The sequence below is a fragment of the Rana temporaria genome, chromosome 7 (assembly GCF_905171775.1).
Source record: "Rana temporaria chromosome 7, aRanTem1.1, whole genome shotgun sequence".
Taxonomy (NCBI): domain Eukaryota; kingdom Metazoa; phylum Chordata; class Amphibia; order Anura; family Ranidae; genus Rana; species Rana temporaria.
Window position 1 is genome coordinate 91,905,689 of NC_053495.1, and position 19,452 is coordinate 91,925,140.

Genomic DNA, 19,452 nt, shown 5'->3' on the forward strand with positions numbered 1-19,452 from the left:
CGAATTCAGCCAAAAATTGGGCTGCAAAGGTAAAACAGGGGCGAGCCGGACCCCTGCTGTGAGCTGCATGTGGCGATAGTGTGAACTCAGCCTGAGGGTAATACAGTTAACAATCAAATTAACAATTAGGGTCAGGCACATGAGCTGATCAGAGAAACTCCCCAAGGTATGAGCCTACAAATGTTGAGTTCAGCTATATGGGCATAACTATAAAAGGGTGTCAAAGGGGCTCCCATCAGACTTGGGGAAATTAGCTGCCATCTGAAGTGCACTGAGAATGTTAAGGAAAAAGCTCAGCCATGCAATGCACATACCTAAGGGCAAAATTCTAAATCAGAAGGCAGGAACTTGTGGCCCATGCAATCCTCCAGTGTGTCCAAGCAAAATGTGTTGGAGAGCTGCAGGGCCTTGATGCAGTCTTCTATATCTAGTCTGGCTGGTCCTTTAGGGTTCCTTAGGAGTGGGAAATGGTGATCTATTCCATCACTCTCCAGTCAGGGATGTTTACCACAGGAAAATACAGTTGTCTGAGACCAACTAGATTTACCCTATTTTATCAGAGTGATTATTTTGTTTTCCAAATCGAGCAGAAAGGATAACCCCAGCCAAAGAGACCCCACTTTTGCCAAGCTGATTTAGTTTACAAAGATAATTCTACATCATTAAAGTGCACTTGGAGAGGTTAGGAAAAACATTTGACCACCATTAAAAAAACAAAACCACAAACACTGTTCAGTGGCAATTTTGGCATAATGAATTATTTGCTGTGTATTTATGTAGTTTTCAAATCACAGCCTTTGGTTTATCTTGGTCTTGCATTGGCAGACAGACTGCGTTGTTGACTTCAATTGTGATTGGCATGATCCCTCTGCAGTATCTACCTGAAGATGGCTTCTAATGTGGGGATCAGATAGGGATTGTGGCTTCTAGCAGGCTTTAGGCTGTATTCACACCTATGCATTTTTAGTGCTTTTTGAAGACTTGCACTACAGAACGTGTTCCATAGGAAACCATGTTAAATAAACTAATGCAAATCTGCAAAATGCAAAAGCACTAAAAATGCATAGGTGTGAATCCAGCCTTAAAAGGGATTCTATTTTAAGGTCTTGATGCTGTGACTTCTCTTTCAGCATTTCTAGCGAGTGGAGACGCCTCGTTTGTTTTTTTCTAGTTTTGATTCAATGGCTGAACGGAGTCAGCTTTTGCACTGCAGTGCAAATCACATGCGATGTCCGTGCGATGCAAATTCAGTCATAAATAAAGTATGGCTGAAAGCACATTCGGACCGAACTTGCATAGGACCCTTTTTTGGTCCGCAGCAGAATTGGATTGCATGGGTGTTGACATCTGATGGTAATGAGAACAAACTGAAGTAGGTAGACACATGTAATGGGCCTGCGTGATTTAGATTCTCCAGAGGTTATGGTGTCTAGGGTGTGAGGGCTATGAAGTGATGTGCTCTGGCATGCACTGTTCATGGACATCATATTGGGAATGGCCTGCTTATCACCTTTCCTTTTGGAAAAAGTTGTTCCGGGCACCCCAGTGTGATTTCAAGTGAGGGAGTCGTCCTCCTCCATGTTATCTCTCTCGCTCGACTACCTTAATTTTTCACCCTTTTTCAAAACCCAAGAGGGTTAAGTCAGTGCTGGAAAATAATGGTGGCCACACAAAATATTGACACTTTGGGCCCAATTTGGATATTTTCACTTAGGGGTGTACTCACTTTTGTTTCCAGCGGTTTAGACATTAATGGCTGTGTGTTGAGTTATTTTAAGGGGACAGAAAATTTACACCGATACACAAGCTGTACACTCACTACTTTACATTGTAGCAAAGTGTAATTTCTTCAGTGTTGTTACATAAAAAGATATAATAAAATATTTACAAAAATGTGAGGGGTGTACTCACTTTTGTGAGATAATGCATATGTGCAAGTATATGCAAATTGGTTAACTTATATACTTACTGCCAAAGTAACCACGTACCTAACTTGGGGCAAAGCAGTCCTTCGCTCACAGCTCTGTAACTTTGACTTCAGTTCATTCATTTCTGCATCTTTAAACTGCAATTCTGACTGCAGTGACTGAACCTATAACAAAAAAAAAAAGACACACCGGTGTGTTTAAGAAAAGAAAAATGTATTGTTTTAGATTTTAAGTGTTACCAATCTATGCTAAAATATAGCTGCTAATTAATAAAGACATGGCTTAACTTCTTGAGATTGAGCTTTACATAAAAAGAGGAAGTTCAACTCTTCCACCTCCTCCTACACAATCTGAGCAGAAGCTTCCCCCCTGCTCGCAACCTTCCTGGGAAACATCAGAGGTCCCAGAAGGCTGTGGGACTATTCACAAAACTGTAGTGAGGCTCACGCATGCGCAGCCAGCTTTGAAGCCACAAGCAGTCAAAACCATCTATCCACAGTTAAGATGCTACTGCCAGGAACCCAAAGACCAGTAAAGAATCGTTCGGTTGAGGACAGCACTAGATCCTTGGACAGGCAAGTGTCTGTTTATTAAAAGTCAGCAGCTACAGTATTTGTAGCTGTTCATTTTAACTTTTTGCACATCTAACTGAAGCTCCTCTTTAAACACCAACAGCCATAATGGATAATATTAAGTAAACGTTATATAGACAATTTATATATAAATTAAAACTTCTAAAAGCAAAAATCATCATAAACAAAAATTTAATTTTTCATTACACCTTTTATATATTGCGTTTAGTCACATACAACACATTTCCAGATACATACTTTTTTAAGAAATTCCTTTTCCTTCTCACTTTGTAGCCGAGTCCTCTCATTTTCCAGTTGTACATGTGCAGTTTTCTGCTGTTCCAGGCTGTACTCTGTTTGATGAAGTGCATCTCTCAAGACTTTAATTTCACCATTCTTGACCAATAGATCATCTTGAAGAGCAGTGAGCTGAAAAAATTGAAAGAGGGCATCAGTAAATAAGCCTTATGTTAATCATTTAAAAATAAAATATATTACTATGCTTTATAAAACTTGCACATTTTTTATCTTTTGTTCACTGCTGAAAGTGCATCCTTATCCAAAACTTTTTCTCCCCTTAGATTTGTATAGCATGGGGAAGAATTAGAACCCTTGCCAGGTTTTTAGCAGACAAGAAGAAAGAAAAAATCTGCAACAGGGAATGAGAAGTCAGTAAATATCTGACAGGTTCTAGCATCCCCTTGCATAAAAAAAAAAAAAAAGGATTTTCGCTTTCACTCCCTGTGTTGCAAGATTTCCCCTCACTCATTGGGGAAAAAATATGCATCATTGCTGAGTTATTTATACTACATTAGATTGTGTAATGGCTACCTGGGTAGAAACTAGGGATTTTCATGAGGGATGCATCTCAACACAGCTACTCCCGAATTGACCATGTTTTTGTTCCTAGACAGCTCATTCCCCAGGTTTTGTCTGCCACTATCTTAACTGTCCTTTGGTCTGACCATGACCCAATTCTTGCTACCTAAAAATCATTCATGCTCAAACCTCCATCATCCTGGTGTCTGAATGATTCCCTACTTTCCCAGTCTTCCTTAATAGAAGATTTACGACTTTGATCAACAGAATACGTTCAACTTAATGTGGGCTCAGTTCAATCGCCATTCACCTTATGGTAAGCAAATAAGGCGTTAATCCGAGGCCACCTAATACAATAGGCATCCCACTGGAAAAGAGGCAGGTGCAGATTTCTCTACTGGAATCAGAGTTAGATGCAGCCACAACCCTGCTGAAGCAAAACCCTTGTAAGGGCAACAGAACGGATGTTGACTGACTTAGGAGAGACCTAGATCTGTGCCTGACAGAGAGCAGAATGCCATTTATGGTGGACCAAACAAAAATGTTATGCCAACGGTAACAAGCCTGGTACCATGTTGGAAAATAAGCTGAAATCCTTTGCCCCCAGGGAGCCTGCCATCTCTCTCAGAACCAGGATTCTATGCCCGCACATCTAACCCAGTCAAGATCCTCGATGAATTTCACCACCGCCACCTGTTGAAACGCTATTCCTTCCCAAGAGATCTGCCCTCTCAAGATCTTAATTCCTTTTTTAATGAAACGGCCCTGCCATCTTTAAAGCCAGCCCACCGGGAAACCCTGGGAGCCGACATCAAGAATAGGGAAGTAGGACAGGTTATTTTAAGATCTAAAACCCCACAAACGCCCAGGCCCAGACGGATTTAGGGCTCTATTCTACAAAAAGCTACCGGACATAGTGGTTCCGCACCTTACCTCGCTCTTCTATGTGATACAAAAAGAAACAAGCGTGCAACCACCAATTGATTGAGTGTCAAACAGTGAAAAACTTTAAATTGTAAAAAATAGGCAACTTTAAAAGTGTACATATACACACAAATAATGTCTATGTAAAAATAGTCCATATGAACGTATTCACAAGTGAACTGATATAAACTGTGCTGTATGAAAAAAAAAAAAAAGTCCATATAAATGGTCAAAACTTTAAGGAACATCCAGTATTTGGAAACTTTGATATTTCTGCAGCCAAACGATATAACAACAATTCCACTTATCAGAGAAGTCGGAACTTTAGAATATAGAGATCATAAGAGCCTGATGCAGCAGCCTGCCGGCAACGATACAATCCACCTGTTCTTTAATCCAGGGAAAGGGTACTCATCCGACCACAGTGAGGCTTTTCCCGCCAGGCTCTTGATTCTAAAAGTTTCTTTCACACAGCAGTTCACTTGTGAATATGTTCATATGGACTATTGTTTTTACACAGACTTTATTTTTGTGTACACTTTTGAAGTTACCTATTTTTTACAATTTAAACTTTTTCACTGTTTGACACTCAATTAATCAATTAGTGGTTGCACGCTTGTTTCTTTTTGGATCGCATGCTTTTGAGCTTTTAGTATTTAGGCTATCACAAGCACTGTCATTTTTTTTCCATATAAGCAAAAGATAAATAAATAAATAAATAAATAAATAAATAAATACACAGTCCGTGTTAAATAAACAGTGCTGAAATTCGGGTCTTCCAACAGCCACCACCGTGCTTCCTTTGCAGTGAAGTGTATATATTCAAAAAGAGTGCTTCACCTGAAGTGCCAAATAAATGTGCTCACCAGAAATAAAAGGCCATAACATTTACCAATCAGGCATGTAGGAGAACTGTGGTCCAGATCCTTTGATCATAGCCTGCGGAAGGCTGACAGAGTAATCTGTATCCACGCACCCCAATAAAATTAGGGATTAAAAATAAATAAATAATGCACTTCATAAGCTTAGATGTAAAACCGTTATAAGCCCCTTAGGTGTTGCTGCAATCTGCAAAGTTTAAGGCTCCAGCACATTGAGCCACAAAAAAACAAACACAAAGATAGTATAATACCGTCTTATTTATTGTAAAAAAACACTTAGAGTTAAAATCATGTGCCAGGCATAGCAGGGTGAGAAAGCAGCTTGAGGGAAGGCAGGGGCAGCTGCTTATATGGACATTTTTGGACCATATTTAAAAATTTCTTTGACACGCAGTGTATTGGTTTAACTTGTTGCGCCCTTTTCATTTTATTTATTTCTGTATTAGTATTACTAATTTTGGAGCAGCACTTGCTATACTATTTATCACTATTATACATTGGCGCCGGTTCCTATTAATCTTACACTATATATATTTTTGTCATATCACTTGGTTAGAGCAATCATTTTTCCTACTCGCTCTTCTATAGCCTTAAGCATTGTCAAAGCCTATCTAAAACCATGTTATCCTAAGCTGGATAAATATTCCCAATCCTGGGCAAACTTCCATCCCATCTCTCACCTTAATGTCGACCTAAAAATCCTGGCCAAAGTGCTCGCTACGATCCAAAGTCTAGGTGGGCTTTGTGCCTCTTGGGCAGGCCACGGACAACATCCATGGAACACTCACTCATACACCACACTTGGGCTCACCCGCAAGCACCCACATTTGCAAAGCATTCGAACCCTATCCTGAACCTACTTAAGAGCGGCCCTGACCCATAGGGGTGTGGGCGACTCATTCCCTAAATGGCTGCTCTGTATAGTGACCCCTCAGCCACTGAAGTATAAATGGGACACAAATCTCCTTCCTTCCCTATAGCTCGAGGTACTCACCAGGGATTCCCACTTCTCTTTATAGACCCCTTGCTGCACACAGCTGTTTGAGTCCTGACATCAGGGGTATTGATTGGCCAGTGCAAACCATAAATTAGCCATGTTGGCAGACAACATCTTGATGTACATTACATCTCCTCAAATCACACTTCCCAACTTGATATCCTGGTTTAACGGCTTTTCCTCCATTTCAGGTCTCTATGTCAATCAGATCAAATCCACAGTGCTGAATGTTTCTTTGCCAGACGCTACTCGCCAGATAGCGCAAGCTCAATTCTCCTTCCAATGGTCCAACTCTATCCCTTATCTTGAGATGATGCTTGCTCAGACATACTCCGCCTTATACAGAGCCAACTACCTTCTTCTCATTAGAACTCTGACTCGACTACTAGAGTCATGGAATAAAATGCACATTTCCTGGCTGGGGCGGAAATATGCTATAAAAAAAAAATGCTCCTGCCTAAACTGCTTTATCCCTTTAGAGTTTTGCCCATTAGACACTTACTCTCAGACCTAGGATTCAGGGAGGGCTGGCGATGTCGAATATCACTTACTGTTACAAAATCGGCTCAGATAGCTCCTCTTGTTCAACTGTATGCGGGAAAGGGTGCACCTTTCTGGACCCTTAATGATACAGTAGACATCGATCTGGTCCCACCCACCTAAATATTGAAGTCCCCAGAACTATCACTGGTGGTAAAACAAGAGTCAGACGACGGTTCAGTCTCTGTTGTCCACTTGGGGCATTGTCCCTGACTGAAAAACGTCATTACCTTCAAATTTGGCATCTGCTGGAATCACTGACAAGAAAACATGATTGGCCAACGACAGCAACAGCATTTGAAACCAAATGCCCGATGGCCCCTACAACCCAAGATCTAATTTCCCTACTATACTCCTCCATCCTAAGCACACCAACTAACTGCAAAACGGACTTTAGTGCCACACATACCCATAAGACCTGCAATAAAATTTGGGAAGCACTATTCCGTTCTTCCCACAACATCACAACAACATTAGAAAACTCTTTCAAAGTACTGTCCCCGTAGTACTTTACTCCAGCTAGAATTGCTAAATGTCTGCCTACCTACCCTCCCACATACTTTAGGGGATGCTAAAACATAGGTGTTATGAAGCATATATGGAACATACACAAAGGTCAAACGACTGTGGATAAGGGTATACAACATGGTAAATTTGGTACTACACAAATTTAGAAAAAGATCCTTGGGAGGTACTTCTATCAGTTTGTGTAGAAGGCGCTACCAAACAAGAAAGCGCTCGCAACATATATTTCTTGGCCACGAAAAAGATGGTTGCAAAAGCATGGAAGACACAGATTCTCAACTTCGACAAAGTGAAAAGTTGGGAACATGAATGAAAAAATTGACAGCGACCAGCCGCTTCCGCCTGCTCCACAGCCTGGCGCTCCACTAAGTGCTGGAGGGGCAGAGCACAGAGCGGTGACCGTCTCAAAGCGGACCCGAGAACTGAGTGATCAGTAGTCAAGCAAGCTTAAAGCCAGTATGTATGTTTGTTTTTTCAACTTCTCACATTTCGTCTTTAACCGCTTGCCGACCGTCTCACACAGATATACTGCGGCAGAATGACACGGCTGTGCAAAAACCCCATACGAGGACATGATCCCCTTTAAGAGCCACCGCAATGCGATCGCGTGCACGAGAGCCAGCACTGGGATGTGTGTGTATAAACACACAAATACCTGTTCTGTCATGGGAGAGGAGACCTATCGTTTGTTCCTACAAAGTAGGAACAATGATAGGTCTCCTCCCCTAGTCAGTCCTATCCCCATACAATTAGAACACACTGAGGGAACACACATTTAACCCCTTGATCGCCACCTAGTGTTAACCCTTTCCCTACCAGTGACATTTACACAGTAATCCGTGCATTTTCATAGCACTGATCACTGTATAAATGTCAATAGTCCCAAAAATTGGTCAAAAGTGCCCAATTTGTCTGCAATTTGTCTGCAGAAATGTCAAAGTAGCGCTAAAAATCGTAAATCAAGTAAAAAAAAAAAAAATTAATACATTTTGGCCAAAAAGCTATTCAGCTACATGTCTTTGGTAAAAAAAAAAAAAAAAAAAAAAAAAGTGTATCGATTGTAGATGCTATAGCTTTCAAGCAAACCAGACTATGGAATATATACTGGAATATTTTTATTTTTTTCTAATACTTGTAAGGATGGTAATCAGCAACTTATAGCGGACAGCACACAGACATTACAATGATCAGTGCTAATATGCACTAATGACACTGGGCAGGAAGGGGGCGATAGAGTGCTCAAAGGGTTAAATATGTGCCTAATGAGTGTGTGTACTGCTTTTACTGGGGCGCTGGTGGTTTTCATTCCCTGCTTAGCAGGGTGCAGAGAAGTGCATCTGCAACTTTCCTGGGTTAGCTGCGCTTTGCCATTGACTTCCATTATATCCTGCAGGTGTGGTGCACTTTCTGAAAGCCCACCAAAACGACTGCATTCAAAAAGTGCACCAAACTTGCAGGATACAATAGAAGCATATGGGTAAGCATAGCAAACTCACAGGAAAGCTGCAAGTACACAGCACTGCACCTGTGGTGTGGGTAAACCGCAGCACATTAGTGTGAAAGCAGCCCTATAAAATTTTGTCCAGTGTATTGCTTCACACGGACCTGAAGATCTTTGCTGTTGCTGGCAAAAAAAAAAACCCTGATCTCGGCTTCTCAGCAGAGGTGGCACCGTTTGTTTAAATGCAGAGGCCGGGCGTTATGTCATAACATCACGCCCGGCCTCAGATGATCATAGACACTCCGGCGACCATTTGGTCTGCCGGAAATCTCTACGATAAAGATCCGGGGCCGGCGGATCTGTTCTCAGACTCACCGATCACAGAGGTGAGTCGGTGGAAGCACCGGAGGGCGGCGGGACCAGCCACTATGATGGTTCTAATGGTGTAGGAAAATCACCAGCTGAAAAAGCCGATATCTGAATGATGCCTGTAGCTGCAGGCATCATTTAGATATACCCCCACAAAGCCGAGGATGTCATATAACGGCCAGCCGTCGGCAAGTGGTTACCGCTTCAGTCCCAGACCATTTGGCTGCCCAGAGACCAGAGCACTTTATGCGATTTGGCACTGCGTTGCTTTAACTGACAATTGCGCGGTCGTGCAACCTGGCTTCCTTCCCTGGTACAGAAGGAAGAACTATGCTTTGCGTAATAAAATCATCTTCATGCATGACAATGACTCATGCTGCAAAGAATACCTCTGCATCAATGGCTGCTATGGGGATAAAAGGAGAGAGAGAAAGTCATGGTGTGGCCTCCATCCTCCCCTGACCTCAATCCTATTGAGAACTGTAACGGAATGACCCGTGACACCCAGAGACTTTTGAAGGATGGGGGGTACTCCTGTGCCAGCGTCACTAATGACTATTGGGTCACCCTGTGCCACTTTTAGGCATAGGGTGACTGATAAATGATAATTCATGTTTTGCAGGATATCTTGAAATATTACAAGTTGTTCTGAACTCAACAGGTTAATTGAAAGATGTTAATTCCCTCCAACTCCCTGGCTGTAGTGATGAAAGCTGTGATTGCATTCTGTTGTGCCAATTAGGTCTGCTCCTAAGACATTCCATTGAGTGATGCTAACGACACGGTTTGTGTGAAAAGTCTATTGATGATACTATGTGGTGGGAATAGCAGGTCAGAGTCTGAACGTCTGACTTCTCAGGTGTAGTAATTAGGTCATGTTATTTATGCCAGACCGGTGCCGAAAAGTCTGTGGATTGTGATTAAAGCCTCATTGTGTGATGTGTGGGTGGAGTGTGTCTTTGTTCCTTTGATTACTGTAACATGCCTGTAACTGCATAAAAAGCGGAGAGTGTACCATGAAAGATTCATTCATACATTTTGAAACCAGAGAACAGAGCGTATGTCTTGTTTATTCAGGGGAAAAATCCAATGGGTTCTGTCTGCTGGATTGTAGATTGTCGGATAAGCTGTCGTGGTTGATGGAATGGAATATCGTAAACCGTGGTGACCGTTACAAGAACCTTCGGAGCATCCTTCGAGCAAAAGATCTGAGGTTGGGAGGCAGTTTACATCCAAAAAGCAGCTCTGGGAGGCTATTCTGACATCTTGCAAACAAATTCAAGCATTAACTGTCCAAAAAAATTATAAATTCATTGGATGCAAGACTTGTGAAGCTGCCATCAAATAAGGAGTCCTATGTTAAAATTTAACGTGACCTGTTGAAATTTTTAAAAAGTTGTTTAAAAATTTAATTGAAATAGCTTTTGATTGAAAAAAATATGCTGCAAACACAACAAATGACAATTTTCAGTTGTTTACAACCTATAAAGTGTTTTGAAACTTACTGTGCGTAATAATTTGGAACAGTGCATTTTAAGTTTTTTATTTTGAAAAAAAATAAAAAAATATTAGGAGGTTTGTTCAATAAAATTTGAATTGTACTCTTAATAGTTGATAACATGAGAATTATGCTCACTGTTTACATCAATTATTTGGGTAAATTAGAAAAATATCATTGGCATAATAATTTGGAACAGGGTGTATATCTATATATATTAATTATTGAGCATCAATATAATACAAACAGATACACATGATGAAAATAGAACATATTCTTTAACCGATAGTTTAGAACAAGTTTTTCTTCCCTCAGACATGTGTGTGTGTGTGTGTGTGTGTGTGTGTGTGGTTGAAGGTTAAAATTACCTGATTTCACAAGAGTTAATCATTAGATTTTTTTTCCAACCAAAGGAAAATAAGCCATACCTTTTGGGCTGAGCTTAGTATAATTTTATCATCCTATTGTCCGACATGGTATTTAGAAGCAAGATAGATGCCATGAGAGGACACGCAATCATACACGCAGACACATACACCATTCATCAACTCACACTTCTACAGTTGTATTCAAAATTATTCAACCCCCACTGAAATTGATTGTTTTGCCCAGTGTGACATTGATTTTGATCATCATGTCATCCTGCTTACAATTAGATCAAAGAGGCACGTGTAGGTCAGACAAATATAACATAACATTTATAATGAAATAACCACAAATGTCTTTTCTGTGCTCACATCATTAATCAGTTTTATTCAACCCCCAAGTGACATTCAATCTTAGTACAACATCCTTTTACAGTTATAACCAGGGCCGGAGTGGGACTCATTTTCAGCCCTGGAGTTTCATGCCTTAGACCAGCCCACTTTAGTTCACGACTATTAAAATAATGTAATTAAAACCTCAAAATATAAGGCTGCTTTCACATTGGGGATAGAGCCGCGGTGGCAGTATAGCAGCGCGATTTTAGCGCTGCTATGCCGTCATATTTACCGCGGTATTTGGGCGCTATTGGTGAGGTTTTAACCCCCCCTAGCGGCCGAAAAAGGGTCAATACCGCCCTTGCGGGCGGTATTACCGCGGTTTCCCATTGATTTCAATGGGAGGGCGCGGTAAACACACCGCTCCTATACCGCTCCAAAGATGCAGCTAGCAGGACTTTTGGAGCGGTCCTGCTACCGCACCGCTTCAGTGTGAAAGCCTTCGGGCTTTCACATTGAAGCCTGCAGGGCACGATTTTTTCATGCGGTATAGCACCGCTATTTTTAGCGCTGTACCGCATGAAAAACGGCTCAATGTGAAAGGGGCCTAAGTTTGCAATGGCGCACTGTTCTCTACAGCCTGTAATTCACAGTATTTTTCCAAAAAATAATCCAATTCAGTGCAAATACAGTAACCTAAGTTTTGCTTCACAGTGAAGATTTATTAGAACAATAAATAACAGGACAGTATCAGAATCTATTTTCTTTAAGAATTTGTATTAATAAATATCATTCCCAGCTCCATTACACACTCCCAGCTCCATTACACACTCCCAGCTCCATTACACACTCCCAGCTCCATTACATAACAGGACCCAGCTCCATTACACACTCCCAGCTCCATTACACACTCCCAGATCCATTACATAACAGGACCCAGCTCCATTACACATTCCCAGCTCCATTACACACTCCCAGCTCCATTACACATTCCCAGCTCCATTACATAACAGGACCCAGCTCCATTACACACTCCCAGCTCCATTACATAACAGGACCCAGCTCCATTACACATTCCCAGCTCCATTACACATCCCCAGCTCCATTACATAACATGACCCAGCTCCATTACACATCCCCAGCTCCATTACATAACAGGACCCAGCTCCATTACACATCCCCAGCTCCATTACATAACAGGACCCAGCTCCATTACACATTCCCAGCTCCATTACATAACAGGACCCAGCTCCATTACACATTACCAGCTCCATTACACATTACCAGCTCCATTACATAACAGTGTATGTGCTATCTCGCGCCAAAAAATTAAATAAATAAATGTGTATAAGCAGCTACCCAAAAAATAATCAAAAGATTATAACATAGGAAATAAGTGGGGGATGGGTGCGCTATGAATTAATATTTATATAATAAAAACTGTGCAAATATATAAATATGTGAAACACCTGTGAATAATGATAACTCTAACATTAAAGTCCATGTGCACTTGATTGAATGTGAAATCAAGCCCAGATACCCATAGTAATGAACTTGGTAAGAACTGGGCTCAAGTGAATTAGTCCAGTGATGGTGAACGAAAACAAAAAAGAAAAACGTCCCAAAGAAGATCCTCAGAGGAAAAAAACTGAAGAAAATAGTGCTTCCAATGTATTCCACCTTCACCATATGACCAAACACCCGAAGTGGATAAGTGAAATGGCTCCTTACCAGATGGATATGTCCCTTAGTTTGATATCAAACAAGGAGACATATATAGCTTAAAACAGGATCACTTTGTAGAGTCTGCTGTATCCTAGCAAGGATGTGAATACCAGTCTTGGACGTCCCAATATATAACATGAAAGACAGAATGGTGCCAATATAGTGTAGTAGGTTTATTAAAATTAAAAAGGCTTAACATAAAAGGAGCCAAATGGCCGCCTACCATAAGGAGTGCCTGTGACCCGGCACTGAGGCTGTATCGCGTAGGGTTGGTGTGTCACAATGTATACCACGAGTGTATACCGCTGTTTCGACCTCTCATCGGTGGAGCGTGCGTTCCACCTCGGCAATGTCCGGAACCAGCGTTGGCAGGAAGTGACGTTTCGTGCGTGGTTGAGTGCCGCCCCGACGTACGTTTCGTTGGGAACGTCTTCACGCCTCCTGAAGACGTTCCCAACGAAACGTACGTCGGGGCGGCACTCAACCACGCACGAAACGTCACTTCCTGCCAACGCTGGTTCCGGACATTGCCGAGGTGGAACGCACGCTCCACCGATGAGAGGTCGAAACAGCGGTATACACTCGTGGTATACATTGTGACACACCAACCCTACGCGATACAGCCTCAGTGCCGGGTCACAGGCACTCCTTATGGTAGGCGGCCATTTGGCTCCTTTTATGTTAAGCCTTTTTAATTTTAATAAACCTACTACACTATATTGGCACCATTCTGTCTTTCATGTTATATATTGGGACGTCCAAGACTGGTATTCACATCCTTGCTAGGATACAGCAGACTCTACAAAGTGATCCTGTTTTAAGCTATATATGTCTCCTTGTTTGATATCAAACTAAGGGACATATCCATCTGGTAAGGAGCCATTTCACTTATCCACTTCGGGTGTTTGGTCATATGGTGAAGGTGGAATACATTGGAAGCACTATTTTCTTCAGTTTTTTTCCTCTGAGGATCTTCTTTGGGACGTTTTTCTTTTTTGTTTTCGTTCACCATCACTGGACTAATTCACTTGAGCCCAGTTCTTACCAAGTTCATTACTATGGGTATCTGGGCTTGATTTCACATTCAATCAAGTGCACATGGACTTTAATGTTAGAGTTATCATTATTCACAGGTGTTTCACATATTTATATATTTGCACAGTTTTTATTATATAAATATTAATTCATAGCGCACCCATCCCCCACTTATTTCCATTACATAACAGGACCCAGCTCCATTACACATTCCCAGCTCCATTACACATTCCCAGCTCCATTACACATTCCCAGCTCCATTACACATCCCCAGCTCCATTACATAACAGGACCCAGCTCCATTACATAACAGGACCCAGCTCCATTACATAACAGGACCCAGCTCCATTACACATTCCCAGCTCCATTACATAACAGGACCCAGCTCCATTACACATTCCCAGCTCCTTTACACATCCCCAGCTCCATTACATAACAGGACCCAGCTCCATTACACATTCCCATTACACATTCCCAGCTCCATTACACATTCCCAGCTCCATTACATAACAGGACCCAGCTCCATTACATAACAGGACCCAGCTCCATTACATAACAGGACCCAGCTCCATTACACATTCCCAGCTCCATTACACATTCCCAGCTCCATTACAGACTCACTCCATCACAGTCTGACTGTCCCTTTCATCAACTCAGTATCCCACCTCCCTCTCCCCAGTCTGACTGTCCCTTTTTATCAATTCAGCATTCCCTCCCCAGTCTGACTGTCCCTTTTTATCAATTCAGCACCCCCCCTCCTCCCCACACTCTCCACACTCTCTTACTCAGGGCCGGCCCAAGACATTGTGCTGCCTGGGCCCAAGAATGAAATGCTGCCCCCCCCAAAAAAAATAATAATAATCCTACACCCATCCAGCAAAGAGACATTTCCATAACACAAAGAGATATTTCCATAACACAAAGAGACATACCCCCTGCTGCAAAGAGACATGCCCCTTCCTGCAAAGAGAATTGTTTAGCGCCACGAAAGCTCCGACCCTTTCTCTCCACAGCAACAGCAGCGCTGCAGTGGTAGCTAGGCTGACCACATTTCCAAACTGACATTCAGGAATACCCCCCCCTTCTCCGAAAAAGATGGGGGGGGGGGTATAGTCTCAGGGTTGACAGGGAATTCGGCAGCGGGTGATTTGTCGGGCGAATGGCTAGTGTTAGCACATAAATCATCCTAACATTATGATTGATATGGTGTCAGGATGATCAAATCACATTATTTATATTATTACATTGTAATATATAATGAAATAGTTCAACTCACCATAATGTAGAATCAGTGGGAGCCCCGAGCTTGTCACTTGTCACCAGATGCAGCTTGTTACTTGCCATCTTTGCCTGCCACCAGATACAGTGTGCCAATTGCCATCACTTGACACCAATAGCCTGCCACAAGATGCAGCCTGTCACTTGTCACCATTGCCTGTCACCAGATGCAGCCTGTCACTTATCACCAATGCCTGTCACCAGATGCAGCGTGTCACTTGTCACCAATGCCTGTCACCAGATGCAACCTGTCACTTGTCACCATTGCCTGTCACCAGATGCAGCCTGTCACTTGTCACCATTGCCAGTCACCAGATGCAGCCTGTCACCAATGCCTGTCACCAGATGCAGCCTGTCACTTGTCACCATTGCCGGTCACCAGATGCAGCCTGTCACTTGTCACCATTGCCTGTCACCAAATGAAGCCTGTCACTTGTCACCATTGCCTGTCACCAGATGCAGCCTGTCACTTGTCACCATTGCCAGTCACCAGATGCAGCCTGTCACTTGTCACCATTGCCAGTCACCAGATGCAGCCTGTCACTTGTCACCATTGCCTGTCACCTGATGCAGCCTGTCACTTGTCACCATTGCCTGTCACCAGATGCAGCCTGTCACCAGATGCAGCCTGTCACCAGATGCAGCCTGTCACTTGTCACCATTGCCAGTCACCAGATGCAGCCTGTCACTTGTCACCATTGCCAGTCACCAGATGCAGCCTGTCACTTGTCACCATTGCCAGTCACCAGATGCAGCCTGTCACTTGTCACCAATGCCTGTCACCAGATGCAGCGTGTCACTTGTCACCAATGCCTGTCACCAGATGCAACCTGTCACTTGTCACCATTGCCTGTCACCAGATGCAGCCTGTCACTTGTCACCATTGCCTGTCACCAGATGCAGCCTGTCACTTGTCACCATTGCCAGTCACCAGATGCAGCCTGTCACTTGTCACCAATGCCTGTCACCAGATGCAGCGTGTCACTTGTCACCAATGCCTGTCACCAGATGCAGCGTGTCACCAATGCCAGTCACCAGATGCAGCCTGTCACTTGTCACCATTGCCTGTCACCAGATGCAGCCTGTCACTTGTCACCATTGCCTGTCACCAGATGCAGCCTGTCACCAGATGCAGCCTGTCACTTGTCACCAATGCCAGTCACCAGATGCAGCCTGTCACTTGTCACCATTGCCTGTCACCAGATGCAGCCTGTCACTTGTCACCATTGCCTGTCACCAGATGCAGCCTGTCACCAGATGCAGCCTGTCACTTGTCACCATTGCCAGTCACCAGATGCAGCCTGTCACTTGTCACCAATGCCTGTCACCAGATGCAGCGTGTCACTTGTCACCAATGCCTGTCACCAGATGCAACCTGTCACTTGTCACCATTGCCTGTCACCAGATGCAGCCTGTCACTTGTCACCATTGCCTGTCACCAGATGCAGCCTGTCACTTGTCACCAATGCCTGTCACCAGATGCAGCGTGTCACCAATGCCTGTCACCAGATGCAGCCTGTCACTTGTCACCATTGCCTGTCACCAGATGCAGCCTGTCACTTGTCACCATTGCCAGTCACCAGATGCAGCCTGTCACTTGTCACCAATGCCTGTCACCAGATGCAGCGTGTCACTTGTCACCAATGCCTGTCACCAGATGCAGCGTGTCACGTGTCACCAATGCCAGTCACCAGATGCAGCCTGTCACTTGTCACCATTGCCTGTCACCAGATGCAGCCTGTCACTTGTCACCATTGCCTGTCACCAGATGCAGCCTGTCACCAGATGCAGCCTGTCACTTGTCACCAATGCCAGTCACCAGATGCAGCCTGTCACTTGTCACCATTGCCTGTCACCAGATGCAGCCTGTCACTTGTCACCATTGCCTGTCACCAGATGCAGCCTGTCACTTGTCACCATTGCCAGTCACCAGATGCAGCCTGTCACTTGTCACCAATGCCTGTCACCAGATGCAGCGTGTCACTTGTCACCAATGCCTGTCACCAGATGCAGCGTGTCACGTGTCACCAATGCCAGTCACCAGATGCAGCCTGTCACTTGTCACCATTGCCTGTCACCAGATGCAGCCTGTCACTTGTCACCATTGCCTGTCACCAGATGCAGCCTGTCACCAGATGCAGCCTGTCACTTGTCACCATTGCCTGTCACCAGATGCAGCCTGTCACTTGTCACCATTGCCAGTCACCAGATGCAGCCTGTCACTTGTCACCAATGCCTGTCACCAGATGCAGCGTGTCACTTGTCACCAATGCCTGTCACCAGATGCAACCTGTCACTTGTCACCATTGCCTGTTACCAGATGCAGCCTGTCACTTGTCACCATTGCCTGTCACCAGATGCAGCCTGTCACTTGTCACCATTGCCTGTCACCAGATGCAGCCTGTCACTTGTCACCAATGCCTGTCACCAGATGCAGCGTGTCACCAATGCCTGTCACCAGATGCAGCCTGTCACTTGTCACCATTGCCTGTCACCAGATGCAGTCTGTCACTTGTCACCAATGCCTGTCACCAGATGCAGCCTGTCACTTGTCACCATTGCCTGTCACCAGATGCAGTCTGTCACTTGTCACCAATGCCTGTCACCAGATGCAGCGTGTCACTTGTCACCAATGCCTGTCACCAGATGCAGTCTGTCACTTGTCACCAATGCCTGTCACCAGATGCAGCGTGTCACTTGTCACCAATGCCTGTCACCAGATGTAGTTTGTCATTTGTCACTTTTGCCTGTCACCAGATGCAGCCTGTCACTCATAGCCCGGCTCTCTCTCCCTTCCCTTCAGGCATGCTGGGGGCAGCAGTCCCCCTCCCCCTTCCTTGGAATTGAGTGCAATGAGCCAGCCAGTTATTGGGACTATTTCTCCCAAAATCGTCTTTTCCCTCTTTTGTTTTTTTTCCCTGGCAGCTGGGAGGAAAAGGAGGAAGAAACTTAGACAGCAGCATGAGGGAGGAGAGGGAGGACAGGGAAAGGGGGGAAGAAGAGCCCACGGCTGTTCACTTTACACACACAGCTGCTCCGATCTCATGCTGTTCTGCTGCCCACAAAGTATAGAAACCATCAGAAGAGTCCTCTTCTGATAGTGGCGCCTCGAGGGGAGAGGAGGCAGGCAGCACAGTTTCTGATCCTTGGTCAGACTGCTCGTCGCTCCTATCATTTGCTGAGGGGACATACAGGGAGGAGGGGGGTGGAGCTAGGGAGGAGGAGGAAGTTAAATCCTCTGCAATGAATGGTGGTGAACCGCCGCTCAGTCCTTCTCTCCTGACGTCACTGGTTGCTAGACACAAAGCGGGCCATGGCTAGCAACCAGTTTGTGCAGGGAAGCAGGGGCTTTGTGAGACCCTTGAAGTGGGTCTTGGCACTGCAGCCAGTGACAGCGGCGCCAGCGATGCAGTACAAGCATGACACTGCACACTAGATCGAGGGAGCCCCAGGTCCTCAGGCAGTGCATGTGCGCCGCTATTGCCGCCTCTCTTAAAGTGCTGCCTGCTCTTACCTTAGTCACACAAGCCTGGAAGCAGCATGGCAGCTCCAGACAAAGGGAGTGACTTTTCAAGTTAAAGGCTTGGTTGCTAGCAACCTATCATCTGCTTTGTAACTTGAAAAGTCCCGCCCTTTGTCCGGGACCTGCAGTGCTTTCAGGCTTGTGTGACTAAGGTAGGGGAGTGTGGGAAGGGGGAGTGATTCGATGCGCCGCGCCTCCCTGTAATCAATGAGCTGGCTGAGGGAAGAGAATACTCAACACAAATGGGCACTATTTGTCGAGGCAGCGGCCCACAACCCGACCAGCCCATCTGGAAATATCCCGGTTCTCCCTATTGGCCAATCCGGGCCTGGTTATAACAGCTTTTAAACTTGAAGCATAGCTTGACACAAGTGTCTTGCAGCGATCTACGGGTATCTTCGCCCATTCGTCATGGGCAAAAGCCTCCAGTTCAGTCACATTCTTAGGCTTGCGCACTGCAACTGCTTTAATTCCCACCAGAGGTTCTCAATCGGATTTAAGTCTGGTGACTGCGATGGCCACTCCAAAATGTTCCAGCCTTTAATCTGCAACCATGCTCTAGTGGACTTGGAGGTATGCTTGGGATCATTGTCCTGTTGAAAGGTCCAACGTCTCCCAAGCCTCAGGTTTGTGACGGACTGCATCACATTGTCATCAAATATCTCCTGGTACTGAAGAGAATTCATGGTACCTTGC

At 44.4% G+C, this 19,452-nt stretch overlaps 1 protein-coding gene across 2 annotated transcripts in view; it reads right to left on the bottom strand.

Annotated features, from left to right (window-relative positions):
* Positions 1–19,452, bottom strand: part of LOC120945484 (ATR interacting protein) — a 292,609-nt gene that overhangs the window by 152,621 nt on the left and 120,536 nt on the right. For both annotated transcript variants that reach the window (XM_040359654.1, XM_040359653.1), the window contains exons 4-5: positions 2,759–2,929; positions 1,989–2,092 (exon numbers count right to left, since the gene is read on the bottom strand). In XM_040359654.1, coding sequence (XP_040215588.1) covers positions 1,989–2,092; positions 2,759–2,929 — 275 coding nt within the window. The remainder of the gene's footprint in view (positions 1–1,988; positions 2,093–2,758; positions 2,930–19,452) is intronic.